Raw genomic sequence first — 21650 nt, forward strand, 5'->3', positions numbered from 1 at the left:
TTGCCAATAAGTATGTGTTTTTTTTTTTCTTAGCATCTTCAGTCATTACATTAAGGAAATGAAAGTCAAAACCATAACATCTTGCTTCATACCCTGAGAGAAAGGAAGAGAGAGACAGCGAAAGAGAGAAGCCAGCAAGGCTAGGTGTGGTGCTGACATGTGCTTTAATAGTCAGAACTTAGTGATTTCCAAGTGAGCCAGGACTCAGAGGGTTTCAAGGAAAAGAGAAAGGAAGTGTGGGTGGGAGGAGTGGGCCAGGAGACAGAAGGAAGGAAACAAAAGAGAGGGCTGAGGACCCAAGTTCAGATTCCAGCGCCGCTATCAAAGCTGAGTGTTTGTATTCCCCATGCTGCAACCTTGAATGACTGTTTTAACACTAGCACTGGGGACGTGGAGACAGCCAGACCACTGGGGCTCATAGTGGGTCATGAATGGTTACTGGCCAGCACATATCTAGCTTAAGCTGCAAGCCTGAGCTTCTGCGAGAGTCCATGTATCACAAAAGCAGTAAGGCAGAGCTGGAGAGATGGCTCTGTGCTTAACAGAACATGCTGCTCTTTCAAAGAATCCAAGTTCAGTACCCGGCACCTACATAAAGGTGGCTCACAACTGCCTGAGAACTTCAGCTACTGGGGGTCTGACATTCTCTCCTGGCCACCAAAGAAACTCTAAGCTCATGGCTAAACACCTATACACATGGCATACACATAGATATAAAAAACAAAAATAAGTAGAGCAAGTGAGATGGACCACGGGCTGTTCCTCCAGAGGACCTAGATTTGATTACAAGCACCGACATGGCAGTTCACAATAGTCTATCAGTACAGTTTCAGGGGATCTGACACGCTCTTCTGGCCTCTGTGGCCACCCGACACACACGTGGTGCAGACACTGACTGGTATTCTCTACTGGTGAAGTGAGCCAATTCAAGCCAAATGAAAGAATAAAGGCAGGGTTAGTGGGGGCAGCTGTTGGTGAGGTCACCGACCTCACAGGAGGGGGTCAGTGAGAGAAAGCAAGCCAGCAGAGAGGAGAGAAGAAATAGAGAAGGGAACAAAATGTCTGGATTATGCAGTGAAGAGCCTTTGGAGGAGAAGAAGCCCAGCCCCTGAACTGCAAAGTTCAGGTAGGGACTGAAGGATGCTAGGAGAACCTGGAGGTCAGGTCTGATTCCCAACAGATATAAATATAATTAAAACTTCCATACACATAAAATTTTAAAAAACAAAAACCAAACTAAAACAAAAAATAATTGCTTCGGGTTGTGGTGGCAGTGGTGCAAGCCTTTAATCTCAGCCCTGCAGAGGCAGAGGCAGGGGGATCTCTCCGTTTTAGGCCTTGCAATTGGCAGAACTGGCCTGGAGCAAGAGAGAAGTCCAGAGGTGAACAAATCTGAAAATTTCATCTAGATGTCAGCAGGAGTAAGGGTCACTCCCTCCCCGTCCTGGGCCTGTAGTCTTGAAAACCCCACCTCTGCCACCTTTAAGGTAGTCTTGTAACCTGGTGGCCATGTTTTAAGTCAAAACTTCCTATTTCCTTACAAGGACATGTCCAGCTAGTGCTTGGAATTCCTCTCCCTGGAAATGAAGCATGCACAGCACCTCTGCCCCAGCTAATGATGTACACTCAGCCTGAAAAGCCCTACCTACTTCTCCAAAATTTATACAGCTCTTATTCCCTTCAACAGAGAAGAGCTGCATCTAAGGGCCTGCTAACCCCCCACCTGGCTAAACTTCATTCCTCCAAGTACAACATCAGCACAAAGGTTCCTGGATGCCTGAGGGAAGAAACAGAACCTACCCAGAATGATCAGCCTGGTCTACAGAGCTAGTTCCAGAACAACCCCCCCCAAAAAAAAAAGCAATATGGGTGGAGAGATGACTCAGTGGTTAAGAGCACTGGCTGTTCTTTTCTAGAGGTCCTGAGTTCAATTCCCAGCAACCACATAGTGGTTAACAATAACTTAAAATGAAATCTGATACCCTCTCTTGGAATGCAGGAATACAGTCAGCTAAAGCACTCATACACATCAAATACACAAACAAGCCTTTGCCAGGTGGTAGTGGTGCCTTTAATCCCAGATCTCTGGGTCCTCTGAGTTACAGACCACCCTGGGACAGCCAGAGCCACAAAGAGAAACCCTGTCTTGGAAAAAAGAAAACAAACAAACAACAACAAAAAACACTGCTATAGAAGACATGCCCAACATTGACCTCTGACATCTGTACGCCCATCCCCTAGGAAGCACACATGCAAACACACCCAAGTAGATAAATAAACCAATCAGACTTCCTTCAAAAGTGGTGATGGGGGGTGGGGGAGGTTGGTAAGGATGTGGCACATTTCTTGTGGGAATATAAAATAGTACAGCCACTGTAAAAATAGCTGAGCATTTTGTCAAAGATAAATATAGAATTATCCTATGACCTATAATTGCACCCTGTGTTACACTATATCCCCAAAAGGGTCGAAAACAGTTCAAAGAAAAGATTGTGAATGTCCTATAGAAGAGAAAAATTTTGAATCAGGGTCAAATTATGTAATTCTGTCTAAACTGGTATTTACTTTGTAAGCAAGGCTGACCTCCAATTTGCAGTAATCCTCCTGCCTAGGATCACAGTGATACACCACCATAGCCAGCTGGAAAACTCTTTCTTCCATCATTCTGGATTCTTTGCTGGAGTTCTGCAACGAAAGACAGATTATAACTCAAAGGTTTGGTTATAGAGTGGTTTATATAGCACCATAACAAAGGAATAATTAAGCTAGAGTAAGGTAGGAATGATGAAATTCCATGTCAACCAAAACTTCAAAAAAGAAAGAAAGAAAATAGAGAGCAAGAAACAATAAGCATGGCTGCAGGGGTCTGCTCTCTCAGCTAGCCATGGAGCCGAGGCAGAAGGAAAGCAAGTTCAAGGCCTGTCTGTTACAAACTGAGTTCAGCCCAGGCAACTCTGAGACCCTGCCTCTAATGTACAAAGGGGACAGAAATACAAAGAAGACTGGGTAATACAGTGTTTTTGTAGAATGCTCAAGGCTGTGGGCCAATCTAAGGTAATATTCTTTCTCTCTCGTTCTCTTTCTCTCTCTCTGAGGAGAAAAAAACATCATGACAAAGAAAAATAGTTTCAGGTTTCTAATGAAGCTAGATCTTCATGTAAGGCTGGGCCTAGTGGCTCATGGCTGTAATCTCAGAATCTGGAGCTACAGGCAAAACTGTCTCAAGTTTGAGGCCAGTTTTGTCTATATACCAAGTTTCAGTTCACCCAGGACTACTCGTGGGATTTTGTCTAAAAAATAAAACAAAGACAACCACAACAAAAATATTTTTGTTTAGTGCCTTTAGGTGCAGCCCATTATATGATGAAAGTGTAGGTTATCTCCAGTAGAAGACAATTTACATTCTGCCAATAAGACAAAAATTACAAAGGACTACGAGAGATTTTCTTGCCTAATTGCCTTATGCTAAAAGTAATTCTTAAATAAAAGAGGAACCTTTTGGGGTGACATTCTGTTTTCCTTCATGATTGTTCATAGCGGCTTAAAAATAAAAGTAACCCAGAAGACCAACTGCTGAAATACAGGAAAGTGTAGTGTTTTTTGTTGTTGTTGTTGTTTTAAAATAATTTATTTAATTTTCATTTTATGTGCATTAGTGTGAAGGTGTCAGATCCCTTGGAATTTGTGTTACAGACAGTTGTGAGCCACCATGTGGGTGCTGGGAATTGAACCCGGGTCCTTTGGAAGAGCAGACAGTGCTCTTAACCACTGAGCCATCTCTCCAGCCCCAGAAGTGTAGTGTTTATATTGTAAACATTTTGTAGCCCTGGCTGTCCTGGAACTCACTGTGTAGACCATGCTGAGCTTGAACTCACAGAGATCAGCCTGCTTCTCCCTCCTGCATGCTGGACTTAAAGGCTTACAGGAGTGTGTCACCATGACTGAGTTTTTATTCAGTTTAAAAAATACTGTTTTATTTGTTTATTTATTGGCCTTTCTTTTCTTTCTTTCTTTTCTTGTTTTTGTTTTTCGAGACAAGGTTTCTCTGTGTAGCCCTGGCTGTCCTGGATTCACTTTATAGACCAGGTTGGCCTCGAACTCACAGTAATCTGCTTGCCTCTGCCTCCCCAAGTGCTGGGATCACAGGTATACACCACTGCACCTGGCTTTTTATATTTTGGATTTTCAAGACAGGGTTTCTCTGTGTAGCCTTGGCTGTCCTGGACTTGTTCTGTAGATCAGGCTGGCCTCAAACTCACAATGATCCACCTGCCTCTACCTCCCGAGTGCTGGGATTAAAGCTATGCACCACCCCCCTACCTTATTCTAAACTTTTTAAAAGTTTTATGCATATATAGGTATTTTGACTGCATGCACAACCTACACATTGGCAGTACCATAGAGGCCAGATGAGAGTGACAGATCCCATGGAGAACAGAGTTACCACCCTGCAGGTGATGAGTAAAATTCACGTTTTCTGGAAGATCAGGCAGTGCTCTTAATTGCTCAGCATTCACTTCAGCCCTAAGCTTTCAGTTTTTTGTTTGTTTGTTTGTTTGTTTAAAGAGATGTATTTATTATGTATACAATGTTTTGCCTGTACATGTGCCAGAAGAGGGCACCAGATAGCACCACAGATGGCTATGAGTCACTATGTGGTTGCAGGGAACTGAACTCAGGACCTCTGGAAGAACAGACAGGGCTCTGAACCTCTGAGCCATCTCTCCCAAGTGTTAGATTACAGGCTCTCATCATCTAATCTTATGTAAAATTTCTAGCACAAGCTAATTCATGCTGAGAATGATTAGCTGCCACCAGCAGGTATAGCATAACATTAGAGTGACTTAAAAGCTGTGTCTTTCTGACTTTTTTCACACAGGATTTCTTTGTGTAGCCTTTGGATGCTAGAACTAGCTCTGTGGACTAGGCTGGCCTCGAACTCCCAGAGATATGCCTGCCTCTGCCTTCTGAGTACTGAGATTAAAGGTGTGCTCCACTACGGTCTGGCTTTGCTATGTGTTTCTTTTCCAGGGCTCTTCAAATAGTAGGGGTGATGTTGGCATGGTGTCACTATACGAAAATCTGCTTAATTGTACACTTAAAAATTCCGGTCTCAATGCTGAGGAGATGGCACTGTGGTTAAAAGCGCTAATCGCTCTTGTCAGGACCTTGGATCTATTCCCATCCCCAACATGTGGTTTACAGCCATCAGTAACTCCGCTTTCAGGGTACCTGCGTCCTCCCCTGACCTCCAGGCCACCAAGCACACACTTGGTGCACATATATTTTTACCTGCATCCTCTAAAAATAAAAAGAATGTAATAAAACATATATTTATTTATTTGTTTATTTATTTATTTATTGATTGATTTTACTTTTAAATCCTTCCTGGCTCAGTTGTTTGTGCCTGTAAGCAACGGCCACTATGAGGCTGAAGCAGAAGGATTTCTCTGAGTCAAGAAGTTCGAATCCTGTCAGGGTCACATGTGGAAAACATATATACACATGTGGTGTATGTGAGTGTATAGTACAGAAATTGAACATTTTTTGTTAGTGATATCTCCAATTTAAAAAAAAATTAAGATCTTACATGTTCATTCTTCCAAGCAAATAGCACTGGACTAGAATAGGGACAGCCACAAGATGGCGGCGACCCAGGCCGGACCACGTGACTGCTTGTAGTGCGGACCACGTTGGCCTCAGAGCCTGGGCAAGGACAGCCACCTCATTGTTAAGCGAAGCCAACGTAACCCGCTTGGGCGCGCTCTCGCTCCGGCTGCCTAGTGAACGCGCACGCGTGGAGCGCGCACGCCGAACGTCCCTGCGCACGCGCTCACCCCTCGGGGAGTCGGGAGGAGGCGCGGCGCGGAGGAAGAGGGGTCTGCGCATGCTCCTGAGCTTGACGGGTTTTGAAATGGCTTCGCTGTTAACCCGGATCCGACTCAGGTGAAGCTCCGGTCGGTGCTTTGCTCTGGAGCGGTGGAGGCCGAGTCGGGCCGCGTCTGCTCGCCGGCGGCGGGGGGCGGGTGGGTAGGGAGGGCCGTGGTTGGGGCGGCCGCGGGCGGGCCGTGGCGGCGGCGGCGGCCGGGCGGGCGAGGGACATGGTCCCTTTTGTGCGGGTCGGAGCAGGCCCCGCGCGGCCCGCCCTTCCCCCAGCGCGCCGGCTCCGGCCCCTCAGGTGCGGCCTGCGCTCTTCAGCCTGCCCGGCCGGGGCCCGACCGTCCCCGGCCCACGCAGCCGCGGCTCCGTGGCGCGGCCCGGGGCGGCGGGAAGTGTCTTCGGGGGTTGGCGTCTCTCGCAGACCGGCCCCAGGGCCTCGGGGACCGCGACGGCCTGTGGGCTGGTGTAGGCGCTGTGGCCGTGGCTTGAGGCGCTGGGTTCCATCTTTTCGCGGCCAGCGCCCTGGGGAGGCTGGGGCGGGAGGAAGATGGGTGTCCCAGGCCGGCGCGTTGGGTCCCCAGCCCTGGATGCCAGGCCCATCTTTTACTTTTCTCTTTGACTTTGGGGGAGGGGGTCTTTGCAGTGGTTCTTTTTGAGGTCTGCGTTCTCTCAACTGCCTTCCCCCTACCCCCCCTTCGTGGAGATTACGGTGACAAAGGCTGTAGTGATTCCCTCAAAGTTATGTTCGTTATTAAAATGGTATTCATCAATGTCTCCGTCTTTATGGGGGAGGGGTCTGTGCGCAGTTTCCGTTATTGATTTAACCACTGCATGACCTCAGCCCATCGCCTGAGGAAACACTAGGGCTTTCCTTTCTGTGTCTGTCTGTGAAGTTGCTCATTTCGTTTGTTTATATAGAGAGTCTCCCTAGATCGCCCTAGCTGGTCTGTAACGCCGTGTAAACCATGCGGGCCTGGAGATTATAGAGATCTGCCTGACTCTGCTGGGCTGAAAGGCTGCTCCACCAAGAGTGCCCAGGCCTTTTTAGAAAATGTTAACTGTGGTCACTGAAGGAAGTTAAGTCCACCCCTAAGCCTTTCTTTTAAAAATAGGGTATGCATAGTGATCTTGTTGGTAGTGTGTTTTGTTTTATTTCAAATGTTCAGTTTGCACACACTACTTCCAGTTCTCTGTTGGAACATGTCTTCAATATAGCAATCATTCTCTAAAATAGCCTTTTGTTACATTTGTAATTCGATTCAGCGTTGAAACATGAATCCTTTCTTTATAGATATCTGCTATAGAAGAGAAATAGTGAAGCTTTTCTCCCCCCTTGTATCATGGCTCAATTTGGAGGACAGAAGAATCCACCATGGGCTACTCAGTTTACAGCCACTGCGGTTTCACAACCAGGTCAGGCGACTGAACACTTGGACTGTAAATGTGCTGTTTGTGTGTAAGGGTTGTCTCAGTTGTGATTTAGTGTGGTGCACAGGACAGTAAAATGATTGTAAATGGTGTAGCGTTTATATTTTAAGATAGTTTTGAAAATTAACACATGAACAACAAACAACATCTACTTTTTTTTTTTTTTTTAGTTTTGTCCTATTTTCATACTTACGTGTTCTCATTCCTTCTCTTTCACTGCACAGCTTTAAGTTTTCAAATGCCTTAAGTTTATCGTTTATTGTTTTGTTTTGTTCTGCTTTGGGTTTTTAGTTTTTCCAGGCATGGTTTCTTTGCATAGCCCCGGCTGTCCCGGAACTCACTCTGTAGACAAGGCTGGTCTCCAAGTCAGAGATCTGCCAGCCTCTGCTTCTCAAGTGCTGGGACTAACAGCATGCACCATCATGACTAATTAAAATTGATTTAATTATGTGTTATAGAATACTAATTCATTAGAGAAAATGAACCAACTAGCTTTCCCTCCCTCTCTCATTCCTTCTGCCTTTGTGATGCTGGGGATTTAATCTATCTGAGCTTCAAATGAAATATATTTTGTTTAGCATATTGAGTTTTAAGAAGACGTATTTTAGGCCAGACATGGTGACACATATCTCAAAAAACAAAAACAAAAGCCAAATAACAAAACAAGAACAACAAAACTCAAACTTATAACAGCAGCAAAAAAAAAAAAAAAAAAAAAACAAAAAAAAACCCACCAACAAAAACCCAAAACTAAAATATTTTAGATATATCTAACTGCTGTAATTTATTAAATGTTTTATATGACTTTTCCTTTCTTTTTTTTTTCTGGTTTGAGGCCAGCTTGGTCAACAGAGTGAGTTTCAGGACAGCTAAGACTACATAGAGAGACCTTGTCTCATTAACTCCCCACAAATGATTTGTATTTTTGAAAATTACATTTATTTCTGCCTCTTGGGTATATGTTTGTGAGAGAGAAGGCAGACAGACTGATTACACATTTGGAATTCAGAGATAAGTTGTAGAAGTTGTTTCTTTTCTTTCATCATATAGGGTAGGTCTTGTGAATTTAATTTAGGTTGTTTGTGTGTATAATGTGTGTGAGTGCAGGTCTGTATTTCTGTGGAAGTTAGAGAAAACTTTTGGGGTTGGTTCTTTCCACAATGGTTTCTGGGGATTGAACTCCGGTTGTTAGACTTGTGTGGCAAGTGCTTTTGCCCATTGAGTCATATTGCTGGTTCAATTATGGTTTTCAGTTGTTTGAATTTAATGTAGAAATACTGACTCTATAAGAACTTAATGCCGGGGACCTTAAAGGACATGTTTTAGCAGTGAAGTGCTTATACAGCACCTACAAAGCCTTAGATTTAATTTCTAGCACCTCATAAACCGGGTATGCTGCTGCATTCCTGAAATGGAGCACTGTGTGGTAGAGGTAGGAGGATCAGAAGTTCAAGTTATCCTTTAGTGCGTTTCAGGCCACTCTTGACCACAAGTGCTCTTGTCTGTCTGTGTATCTGTGTGTCTGCGTCTGTGTCTGCCTCCGCCTCTGCCTGCTCTTGGTGCATTCCTTTAATCCCAGAACATTTAGGAGGCAGAAGCAGAAGCACATGAATTTCTTTTTTTTTTTTTTTTTTTGAGACAGGGTTTATTTGTGTGTAGCCCTGGCTGTCCTGGAACTTGCTTTGTTGACCAGGCTGGCCTCACAGAGATCCACATTTTAGGATTCAAGGTATTCAAGGCATGTGCCACCATGGTCAGCTAGGCAGTCATATTTCTGTGAATGTCAAGCCAGCTCAGTCTACATAGCAAGTTTTAGGACGTCCAGCTACATAGTGAGATTCTCTGTTAGCCAAAACAAAACCAACCATACAAAACCCAGGTAACTAATAGGCTAAGGGAAAAAAATAGCTGTAAGCTTCTTAAAGAAACACTTAAATTTCAAAGTAAAGTTAAAAAGCCATTTTCCTGAGTCATAAATCGAAACATAAACAAATAAATGTCATTTGTTACTTACTGTGGGTTTTTATTTTGTTTTCCTCACTCCCCTCCTTTTCAGGACTTTGCACATGCTATGCAGTCTTCATCAAAATTTTCAGTTTTGTGGATTTTTTTTTCTTTTTAGTTTTGTGGGGTTTTTGGTTTGTTTTATTTATATATTTTGTATATTTGTATGGTTGCACATGTGTACGTCAAAGGACAGTTTACAGCAGTTGGGTTTTTTTTAATATTTATTTATTATTTATACAGTATTCTGCCTGTATGTGTGCCTGAGCAACAGAAGGCCCCAGATCTTATTATAGATAGTTGTGAGCCACCATGTAGTTGCTAGGAATTGAACTCAGGAACTTTGGAGGAACAGCTCTTAACCTTTGAGCCATCTCTCCAGCTCACAGCAGTTACTCCAGGGTTCCATCTGCACCCTTTATCCACAGGGTGGTTGTCCTAGTAAGAATTCTATTGCTTTGATAAAGACCATAACCAAAAACAACTTGTCAGGGAGTATTCCATTTTACAACTCATCACTACATTTTACACTACATAACTGAGAGATGTTGAGGCAGGAATTCAAGTTAGGAACCTAAAGGTATGAACTAATTCCCCACAGGCTTGACTATAGGCCTGTCATGGAGGTATATTTTTGATTGTGAACCCCCCCTTCCTAGATAACTCTAGTCAAGTTGACAGGCAAGGGGAAAAAAAGACCCAAAATAACTGACCCCTTGTCAACATGAAGCACAAACACGTTGTTCTGATTAGGGTGTCTATTCCTGTGGTGAAGCACCATGACCGAAAGCAACTTGTGGAGGAAAGCTTTTTCTGTGTAGCCCTGGCTGTCCTGGAACTCAGTCTGTAGACCAAGCTGCCCTTGAACTCTGCCTCTGGAGTGCTGGGATTAAACACCACCATCACACGCCCCCACCCCATGGCCGAGGAAAGGGTTTATTTGGCTCATACTTCCACATCATTATTCATCATCAAAGGAACTCCAACAGGGAAGGATCTTGGAGGCAGGAGCTGATGCAGAGGCCACAGAGGAGTGCTTAAGAAAAGGCCTTGCTACAGGCTTGCCTACAATCCAGTCTCATAGCAGCATTTTCTAAATTGAGACTCCCCCTTTAATGACTCTAGCTTGAGTCAAGGTATTGTGAAACTAGCCAGCACACATATTATAATTCAACTACAGCTTTTCCTTTTGTGTTTATCCCCATGATCACCTATGAATAGCACTATCTCATTATAAAACACATCCCAGACTTTCTTTTTTTCTCTGTGAGACATTTCTCTGTGTGCCCTTGTTTATCCTAGAACCAGCTCTGTAGATCAGACCAGCTTTGAACTCTGCCTCCCAAGTACTGAGATTAAAGGTATACGACACCACTACCTAGCTTTAAACTTTAAAATTTTTATTTTTTTAGGCATTATATATGAGAGAGAGAGGGATGTTTTTTTTCTGCATGTACAGAGTTTTTCATTGTATAGACTTTCATAGACTTACTCTATAAGCCAGGCTAGCTTCACAGTAGAGATCTACTTTCCTCTGCCTCCTGGGTGTGTCCCACCATGCCTGGCATAGGGTCTTTTTGGTTTTTTGAGACAGGGTTTCTCTGTGTAGCCTTGGCTGTCCTGGAACTTGCTTTGTAGATCAGGCTGACCTCGAACTCACAGAGATCTGCCTGCCTCTACCTTCCTGAGTGTTGGGACTAAGTTAGGTTCCTAACTTGAATTCCTGCCTCGACTTCTGTCAGTGATGTAGTGGCACCATGCCCAGTGGCATATGGTCTTTTGAAAAAGTTGATTCTTTAGCCTGAGGTGACAGGTATTGAGTGTCCTAACAAAGCCAAAGGATTCACTTATTGGTCTGGTGCCTTGTTAAGTCATCCAGTTGTTCACCCGCAGCTGACCAGAACTGCAGATTCTTAATACAGACTAGCATAGGAACAGCCCTCACAGAGTGTTACTTCTCTCTGAAACTTCACAAGCCCATCCATCGTCTGCAGTGCTCTCAACATTCTTACCTTCCAAACACGCATGGAACAGCCAACCCACTGAACTCTTTCTGTTGATGTTGTTTGTTTGTTGTTTTTTTTTTTCAGGACAAGGTTTCTTGTGTAGCCTTGGCTGTCCTGGACTCTTGTTTTGTAGACCAGGCTGGCCTTGAACTCCTGCCCCCCTGAGTGCTGGTGTCTATATATTTTTAAAGACCAATTCCATTTTCTTTGTGTGTTTTGGTTATTTTTGGAATTATGTTTGAGTGAGTAAGTTGAGTGTGCGTGTATGAGAGACTGTCAGAGGACTTTAGGGAAGGGAGCAGGCAGAAGACAACTTTGCAGTCTTCTCTCCACTTCCACCAGGAATCATCTCCCACTATGGGCCCATCAGTGAGCTTCATGCTTACACATCTTATTAGCCTGTGAGACTGACTTTTATTATTTTTTTTTGAGGGGCCCATACTCTAGCCTTGGCTTGAAATTCACTGTGTAAAGCAGAGTGAGTTTGGACTCACAGATCTACCTTCCTCTTGACTCCTCAGAGGCTGAGATTAAAGGCTTCTGCCACTATACTCAACATAAAGCTGATTTTTTAAATCTTAGGTTTTGTGTGTGTGAGTGTAGTTTTCTTAAATAGCTTAGGTTATCCTGGTACTCCTTTTCTAGCCTAGGGCTGGGACTGTAGGTATGTATTGCTACACCCTGGCTTGTTTTTTTTATTTGTATGTATGTGTCAGTGTTAGCGAGTGCCACATATGTGTGTGCCTGGGGAGGCCAGAAGAGGCTGTTAGATCCCTTAGATCTGGAGTAGTTATAGTTATGAGCCACCCAATATGAATATTGGAATTCCAACACTGGTCTTCATTCTGGAAGAATAGCAAATGGGTGAGTGTTGTCTGCATCTGTGTATATGACTTTTAAGTGTTCCTACTACTGAGTTGTCTTTTTAGCTACCACCCCAATTTTATAAGTCTTCCCCCTTTCTTTTTTCGAGACACGGTTTCTCTGTGTAGTCTTGGCTGTCCTGGAACTTACTCTGCAGACCAAACTGGACTTGAGCTCACAGAGATCAGCTTGCCTCTGCCTCCCAAGTACTGGGATTACAAGGTGTGTGTCACCATGCCCAGCTTTATAAGTCTTTAATATGGAGAAGAGGTACATTGAAAATCTTGTCCAGTGGAAAGCTGTTAGGGTCAATTCTTCCCAGAAGCTGTTCTTAATTTCTCATCCTGCTTGTAGATAAAACAATACATTCTCACTTTTTTCTGTTGTAATGTTGAAGATCAGTCATCTACTTACCACACAAGTACTGAGCTAGTATTGAGCTAGTTTGCTGCCCAAGAGTAAATTTTAGGTTAGTAAAACAAGAGTTTAAAAAAAAAAATCTGTTTTACTTTTCAGAGAAAGTCTGACGTAGCCTACTCTGGCCTGGATTTGGTAAACTTAGGCTGTTGTTAAACTTTTGGTTTTCCTGCCTACACCTAAATGCAGGGATTACAGCCTGGTTGAAAATAATTTTTATTTATTTGTGACTAAGTTTATGTAGCCTCAACTGTCCTAGAACTTGGTATATACACCAAACTATTGGATTCAAACTCACAGAATCTGCTTTCCTCTCTACCCCACACCTTCTAGTTCTGGGATTAAAGGTGTATGCCACTACACAGACTCTGGGTCTAGGTGAAGTTGCTTGTTTTACTGCAGTGTGGGATAGTGGATCCAGTTTTTCTTTGTTGTGGGAGTCACGGGAGAGGAACCAAGTAATTTTGATTGCTGTCCCCTTTTAATCTCATTTTAGCTGCACTAGGTGTTCAGCAGCCATCACTTCTGGGAGCGTCTCCTACCATTTATACCCAGCAGACTGCATTGGCGGCAGCAGGCCTTACCACACAGACGCCAGCAAACTATCAGTTAACACAAACTGCAGCACTGCAGCAACAAGCTGCAGCTGCTGCAGCTGCATTACAGCAGGTGAGTTTTTGAGTGATGCATGAGGTGATAAAAATGGCAGTCTATCATATTTTTGCTGTTGATTATGTTTTCTCTTTGATTTGTTCATTTGTTTTGTTTTTGAGACAGGTTGTCTGTATTGTTTCTATTGGTCTTGAACTATGGTTTTCCTACTTAGCATCCCAAGTATGTCCTAGTATTACTGGCTGTTATCTTTGTATTTTAAATAGTGAAGAATTATACTGTAGCTTTTCTTGGTGGTACGTACTTATAATCTCAGCACTTGGGAAAGGAGAGGAGACTATTAAATTCGAGGCCTTACTGGAATTACATAGCAGGAATATAGCTGAAGACAAAACAAATTTAAACTATGCTTTGCATAAAGTATAGTTGTATAGTTAGAAATCTTAAATTCTTCTGTTTGTCTTTTTTACCTGTTTTGTTTTGGTTTGGTTTGTTTTGAGACAGAGTCTCACTATGTAGCTCTAGCTGTCTTAGAAGTCTGTAGACCAGGCTAGCCTCAAACTCAGAAGAGATTTACCTGCCTCTGCTTCCTAAGTATTGGGATTAAAGGCAAGTACCATCACTGCCCAGCACAATTTTAAATTCTCATGTTCCTGAGTTGGACATATATGCCTTATCAGTTTTATGAAAATTCTGGCTTCAATGCCTCTCAGAATATAAATAATCATCATTTTGTTAATTTTAGATGGAGTATAGCTAGCCTAGAATAGTTTTTATCTGTATGTACATTTATCTGTATGTAGTTTTTATCTGTATGTACATTATTTCGAAAATGAATACTCTTAACCTTGTCTTTGTTTAATATTCTTTTTCAGCAATATTCACAACCTCAGCAGGCCTTGTATAGTGTGCAACAACAGGTTCGTGTAAATTTTTCATGTTAAAAACTGATTTAAAAGCAGCCATTTTCCTCTTTCCCCAAATTAAAGTGGTATACTTTGTAAATTCCTTCTTGCCATCAACCTTAAAAGTATAATTTTTAATCCTTTGGGTGGCATAGGAAATAGCTAAACTGTTGTAGCAAATTTGAAAAATGGCTGTTGGGCTATATAATGTTTATTGTTAGCCCTATGATCATCATGGCGCTATTACTTAACCCACTATCACAAATAATAAGACAGACACCTGTTAGATTTATAATTGCCTTATTTACCTTGGGTCAGGCAGATATTTCACTTACATTATCTCACTATCCTCATCAGGAGGATTAAGATGGATGATTTTGGGTGGGGGCTGGGGGATGGACGATAATGAGACAGTATAAGTGAAATATCTGCCCAACCCAAGGCAAATAAGGCAATTATAAATCTAACAGGTGTCTGTGTCTTATCTATCTATCTATTTATATATGTATTTACTTTTTTTTGGTTTTTTGAGACATGGTTTCTCTGTGTAGCCTTGGCTGTCCTTGACTCGCTTTGTAGATCAGGCTGGCCTGGAACTCACAGAGATCCACCTGCCTCTGCCTCCCAGGGGCTGGGATTGAAGATGTGCACCATTACAACGGGCTCCAATTTCTTTATTAAATGTAGCTTAATACTTATTGAATGAGTTACTTAGAAATAACTGGTGTATGTTTTGAGATAGTTGTAAGCCTTGTAATTAGTTACATGTTGTTTCTCACATTATTTTAATAAAAAGGCTATTGTGTAAAACCAAGATTAGAGGTCTAGAGAGATTCTGTGTTTATGAGCAGTTGCTGGTCCTCCACAGAATGTGGATTCAATTCTCAGTACTCATATGGTGACTCAGCAACTGTGTAACTTCAGTTCCAGAGTCAGATTTCCAATACTCATGTCTGGTGGATCACAAACACCTGTACAAAGCATACACTTGGTGCAGTAATAGATATATATGTAAAGATAAAACTTTGAAAACAAAACAAAACAGAATGCCTGTATAAATCATCTCTGAAAGAGTCATACTGACTGATCCTGTTTGTGTTTTCTTATTTTTAGTTACAACAACCCCAGCAGACCATTTTAACACAGGTTAGTTTGCTGTTAATTTATTTCTTTTGAGCATCTGAGTTATTTCTGTAGTTTTTCAATAAGAGTTTAAAGATAACATGTTTGGTTTGTATAATATTGCAATATTTATTGTTAAAGATAAAAATTATGCCACTGTGTTTTGTGTTGAGAATAATGTATTGTGTATTATATGCTTCCATTTATTTTACTTACTTATTTTTGGTATTTCAATATAGGGTTTCTGTGTGTAGCCTTTGCTGTCCTGGACTCACTTTGTAGAGCAGGCTAGCCTTGATCTCTCAGATAATCTTCCTACCTCTGCCTCCTGAGTGCTGGCATTAAAGATGTGTGCTACCACCACCTGGCTTTGTTTTGTTTCTCTGAGATAGGTCTCTTGTATGTATCCCAGTCTGGCCTCACTGGCTGTGTAGCCAAAGTTGACCTTGAATTTCTTGTCCTCCTGCTTCTAACTCTGGTGCTGGGATTACACATGTTCCACTAGGTCTGGTTCATAAAGTGTTGGAGATCTTTGTCAATTAACTGGAGAACATAAAGGAAAACATCTCATGTCTTATTCTGGCCTCCATGTTTGTATACTTGTGTGTTTACACCTGCACAGTTGAGTGCATGTAATACATACACAACATAATCATTTTCGCTTCATCACCCTCGTTTGGCAAGCATTCTAGCAGCTAAGTTATTCCCCAGACCCTTTTTTTTTTAAAAAAAAAAGAAAAGAAAGAACATGGGAATAAGTTCATGCATAGTGGCGTATGTCTATAATCCCAGCTCCCAGAGAGGCAGAGTCAGGTAGATTTCTAGGAGTTCAGGGCCGACTGGTCTACAAAGCGAGTCCAGGATAGCCAAGGCTATACTCTTAGAAACCCTGTCTCATAAACCAAAAAAAACATGGGACTAGAGAGATGGCTGAGCAAGCAACTAAGGGCAACTTGCTGCTGTTCCAGGGGAGTGACATTCAGTTTCTAGTATCTGTTTCTCACAGCTGCTTGTAACTAACTCAAGTTCCAGGCATTCTCATACAAATAAAAAATAAAAATCTTAAATGTAGATGGATGATTTCATTCCCAGCACTAGAGTGTCAGGGACAGATGCCTCTCTGAGTTTAAGGCCAATCTATTCTATTTCAGGTAGCCCAAGATACAAAGTGAGATCCTATCTAAAACAAACAGAAAAACCCAACAAGAACACTTCAATTGAGAAATTGTAATTCTTTCTTTTTTTCTTCCTTTCTTTGATTTGCTTTCTTAGTGTTTTTCCTTTTTAAAATTTATTATGTAATTTCTTTACAGTCTGATCACAACCTCCTCTTTCCTCTCTTCTTAGTCCCACCCTCACACCCTCTCCTCCCATCTCCCCATGAGCACCAATCCACCCTGCCATATTAAGGGAGGAGGACTACGTGCATGCTCTCCTACTGAGGCCAGAAAAGGCAGCCCAGCTAGGGGAAAGGGAACTAAAGGTAGGCAATATGGTCAGAGACAGCCTCCTCCAACCCTCATTGTTAGGAGACCCACAGGAAAACAAGCTGTACATCTACATATGTGTAAGGGGCCTAGGTCCAGCCTATACATGGTATTTGATTGGTGGTTTAGTCTCTGTGAGCTTCCATGGACATAGTTTAGTTGACTCTGTAAGCCTTGTGATGTCTTTGACCGCTCTGGCTCCCTCAGTCCTTCCTGCTGGACTCTCCCATAAGATTCCTGGAGTTCCACCTATTGTTTGGCTGTGGGTCTCCACATCTGTTTCCATTAGCTACTGGGTGATGCCTCTCAGAATAGTTATGCTAGGCTCCTGTCTGCAAGCAAAGTAGATACTGACACCTTATCATTAATGATGTCAAGGGTTGGCTTTCTCCCATGGGGTAGGTCTCAAGTTGGGCCAGCCATTGGTTGGCCATTTTCTCAGTCTCAGTTCCATCTTTATCCCTAAATTTTTTGCAGTAAGGACAAATTTTGGGTCAAAGGTTTTATGAGTGGTTGGTGTCTCTCCCCCTACACTGGAAGTCCTTGACTACAGGAGTGGTGACTTGGCTTCATATCCTCCGCTGCTAGGAGTCCCAGCTAGAGTCTCCCCATAGATTCCTGGGAGCCCCCCTATCCCAGAGACCCCTTGCCCCCATCTTTCTTAAATAAAGAAGTAAAATTGGGCCAAGCTTGGTGATACACATCTATAGTCCTTCAACAGGCAAGGGATCCCAGAAGCAGTTGGGTTACATAGGAAGTTTTTATCAAGCAAACAAAACTAAATTTGCTCTGCTCTGCTCACCTAGTTTGTTTGAAGCCCTGGGTTTGATTCTCAGGAGTGAGAGACACACACATTTGAACACATACCACAGAACAAAAACATAATTGGACAGATATTTAATTTTCTTTTAAAAATTTGTTTAAAGTTATTTACTTCTTAAATATGTGGTGTTGAAGCCACATGCAGTGCCACACACCTGTAATCCCAACACTCAGGGAGGCAGAGGCAGATGGATCTCTGTGAGTTCAAGGTCAGCCTGGTCTACAAAGTCAGTCTTGGACAGCCAAGGCTACACAAAGAAACCCTGTCTTGAAACCCCCTATCAATGTTGCATGTTTAAATATCATGTCAAGGAGGCTGGGGAGATGGCTCAGTGGTTAAGAGCACTGTCTGTTCTTCCAGAGGTCTTGAGTTCAATTCCCAGCGACCACATGGTGTCTCACAACCATGTATACTGAAATCTGATGTTCTCTTCTGGCATACAGGTGTACATGCAGATAGAGCAGTAATATATATAACATAAGTAAATCCTTAAATGCCATGTCGAGATCAAGGGATGATTTTTCAGGGGTCAGTTGCCTCCTCCTATGTAGGTTCTCAGATTTGAACTCAGATCATCAGGCTTGGTAATGACTCTGCTGAGCCATATCTCTGACTCATATTTTCAATTCCTAACAAAACTCTCCAGTTAATAGAAGTTCCTTTCCTTAGAATAAATATCTTCCAGACTATGCTTGAGAGCACAGTAAGTTAAAGAAATTTTCTTAGATAGTAACTTTGGTCAAATTAAAGAAATGCTCAGGGGAAAAAAAAGAAATGTTGGGTTCTTTTTCTGTACTTAGGACTTTGCTAAGCCTTTAGCAGAAGCATTGTGTGGTTGAATGGTCTTTTGAGTTAGGATATCATATTAGTTTCCCTTGCTCAAGGCTGTGGCAATTGAGCCTCATAACATCAGCTTCTCATATGCTAGGATTATAGGCATGAGCTTCCATACTTGGGTTTTGGGTTTTGAGATGGGTGCAAACTAATATATATGCATAAATATACTAGCACACATTTGATGAAGGTGGGTGACAATCTCAGGTGTTGCTCCTTAGGTGCCATTTACTGTTTTGTTTTGTATGAGACAGGAACTGTGCAGTGTAGACTGTCTGGTCAGTGAGCAGGAGTAGCTTCTTTTCCAGCACTGAGATTATAAGCAATTGCCAAAATTCGAAGGCTTTTTCTTTGTTTGTTTTGGGAATGGAGTGATTTCTTACTATAGTATAATACTGGAGTTTACAATCATTTTTAATCTTTAGACAGTTGCAAGTCTTAATGTGATTCTGCTTTGTTTGATAGCCAGCTGTTGCATTGCCCACAAGCCTTAGCCTGTCAACTCCTCAGCCTGCGGCACAGATTACTGTATCATATCCAACACCAAGGTCCAGTCAGCAGCAAACTCAACCTCAGAAGCAGCGTGTTTTCACAGGAGTGGTTACAAAGCTCCATGACACATTTGGATTTGTGGATGAAGATGTATTCTTTCAGCTTGGGTAAAAACTTCATTACATGTTGATTGAGGATACATGTAACATTTTCTTAATCATGGCAAAAATTATATTGTAATTTTATTTTTAAATAATGTATTTATTATAATTTTATTTTTAAATAATTTATTTGTATATTTTTATGTATGCTCTTTTTAGATAAAATTGCATTTCTATATGTATGTATATATGTATGGGTTTTACACACAAGTGTAGGTTAGAGGTAGGAGTTTGTTATTTACTGTTATGTGGGTTCCAGGGATCAGGCTTAGTCTTCCAGCTTGCTAATAAGTGTTAATTTCTTAATTCTTTGTTTTATCAGTTAGGTGTTAGTTATGGTAACATATTCAAGTCTAGGTTTAGAATAAAATTAGGTAGGCGTGGTGGCACATACCTTTAATCCCAGCAGAGACTGGACGTCTGTGATTACTAGGCTAGCCTGATCTACATAGTTTTAGAATAGCTGGGTCTATCTAGTCTTTTTTTTTGTTGTTTTGTTTTGTTTTGTTTTGTTTTCTTCTCCCCCCAACCCCCAGACTTTCCCTGTGTCTTGGACTCACTCTGTAGACCAGGCTGGCTTTGAACTCACAGAGATCCACCTGCCTCTACCTCCCTGAGTGCTGGGATTATGGGGGTGTACCACCATGACCAGCTTAAAATCTAATCTTGATTTTTACATACTTAAAACTGACTAAATTTTTTTTTCTAAATTTTGTGTGCATGTATATTTGTGTATGTGCTCATACATGCTTTGAAGGAAAGGTATACTCACCTAAGTACATGTGTGTGCAGGCCAGAGTTAGCTTTGTTCTTTAGTCTCTCTCTCTTTTTGTTTTTTTTTTTATTTTTCATTTACACAGCATTCTGCCTGCATGCCAGAAGAAGGCATCAGGTATCATTATGGATGGTTCTGAGCCACCATGTGGTTGCTGAGAATTAGGACCTTTGGAAGTATAGCCAGTGTTTTTAACCTATGAGCCATCTCTCCAGCCCTGTTCTTTATTGTTTTTTTTACCATAAGCTCTTCCACTTAACTTGAAATTCAACATCTCTGCTAGTGTGGCTGGCCTTCAAGCCCCCCCATAAATAATCCATTTGCCTCTGCCTTCTGGGTGCCAGGACTAAAGGTGTGACCATCCTGTCTGGCAATTAATTGGTTTTCTTTTTCTTTTCTTCCTTCCTTCCTTCTTTCTTTTTTTTCCTCTTCGTTTGTTTGTTTCGCTGTGTAGTCTTCTCTGTTCTGGAATTTACTCTGTAGGCTAATCCATCCTTGACCTCAGAGCTCCAACTCCCTCTGCCTCCTCTGAGAGCTAGGATAAAAGGCGTGTGCCACCTTTGACTGCCTAACATTTGTTTTTCAATTGAAAAAATAAATTAATTGGATCAGATTTTTAGTGGGTTTTTGTTTGTTCTTGTTCTTGTTCTTGTTTTGGTTTGGTTTGGTTTGGTTTGGTTTTTTTGAGACAGAGCTTCACTGTGTAGTCCTGGCTGTCTTGGAATTCGCTTTGTAGACCAGGCTGGCTTCAAACTCAAAAATCTGCCTGCCCTGCCTCTCAGGTGCTGGAATTAAAGACATGTAGCAGCTTACCTGCCCTTGGTGTTCTAAAAATATCAGTATTTCCTTCTTACTTTTTATGGTGGTGGTTGCAGAAAATAGGATTTTTTTTTTCAGATTATTCAGAATTTTTTGAACTTTTACTTACTTATTTTATATATGACTGTTCTATCTTATCTACATGTGTGCCTTCATGTCAAGAGAGGGCATCAGATTCCAGTATGGATGGTTGTAAGCCACTATGGGCTTGCTGGGAATTGAACTCAGGACCTCTGGAAGAGCAGACAGTGCCCCTACCCACTGAGCCATCTCTCCAGCACCCTAGGTTTATTTTTTTAGATTAGTGTGTATGTGTGTGTCTACCTACTGTGGTGTATGTGTTGTTTATGTACATGTATGGAGTTGTTACAGGCATGTATCAACAGAGGAAGACATTGGGGTATTCTCAGTCTCTTTTTTTGGGTGGGTGAAGGTGATAGGGGTTTCTTACGTAGCCTTGGTGTTCTGCAACTCTATATGTTGACCAGACACCAGATTAGACATGAATTCATAGAAGAGACCAGAGAGAATTCATAGAAGAGATCTGCCTGCCTCTGTTTTCTGAGTGCTGGGATTAAAGATGTGCCACCACACCCAGCCTTGCCTTTGAATCAGGGTTTATCACTGAACCTGGAGGTAGTCAAGTGGCTCACAGCTACCTGAAACTCCAGCTCCAGGGGGATTTGATACCTCTAACTTCTAGGGTACTAGTTCATGTAACCATATCCACAACAGACCCAGATTATTAAAAATAAAATCTTTAGGGACTATAGAGATGATTTAGCAGTTTAAAGCACTTATTATTCTTGCAGAAGACCCATATCTGGTTCCCATCACCTATCGTATGGTTCCCAAACATCTGTAATTCTAGTTCCAGGGATCAGACACTCTCTTATGATCTCTATGGGCCCTGTCATACATGTGGCCCATATAAAGTCACTATAGCCTTTGAAAGACAGAGCCAGTCAAATCTCTGTAAGGCCAGCTTGGTGTACAGAAGTGAGTTCTAGGCACGCCAAGG

The 21650-nt window shown here is 42.1% G+C and overlaps 1 protein-coding gene across 6 annotated transcripts in view; it reads left to right on the plus strand.

The window, feature by feature from the left end:
* Positions 1-5821: 5821 nt before the first annotated feature.
* Ccar1 (cell division cycle and apoptosis regulator 1) overlaps positions 5822-21650 on the plus strand; it is a 50650-nt gene continuing 34821 nt past the window's right edge. For 2 of the 6 annotated variants that reach the window (XM_060369450.1, XM_060369451.1), the window contains exons 1-6: positions 5822-5946; positions 7172-7293; positions 13096-13268; positions 14087-14131; positions 15230-15262; positions 18848-19041. In XM_060369450.1, coding sequence (XP_060225433.1) covers positions 7221-7293; positions 13096-13268; positions 14087-14131; positions 15230-15262; positions 18848-19041 — 518 coding nt within the window. In that variant the 5' untranslated portion in view covers positions 5822-5946; positions 7172-7220. Of the gene's footprint in view, positions 6027-7171; positions 7294-13095; positions 13269-14086; positions 14132-15229; positions 15263-18847; positions 19042-21650 lie in introns of all 6 variants that reach the window. The other 4 variants (XM_060369446.1, XM_060369449.1, XM_060369447.1 and 1 more) reach the window with 3 other exon arrangements.

Source organism: Meriones unguiculatus, chromosome 16, assembly GCF_030254825.1.
Source record: "Meriones unguiculatus strain TT.TT164.6M chromosome 16, Bangor_MerUng_6.1, whole genome shotgun sequence".
Classification (NCBI taxonomy): domain Eukaryota; kingdom Metazoa; phylum Chordata; class Mammalia; order Rodentia; family Muridae; genus Meriones; species Meriones unguiculatus.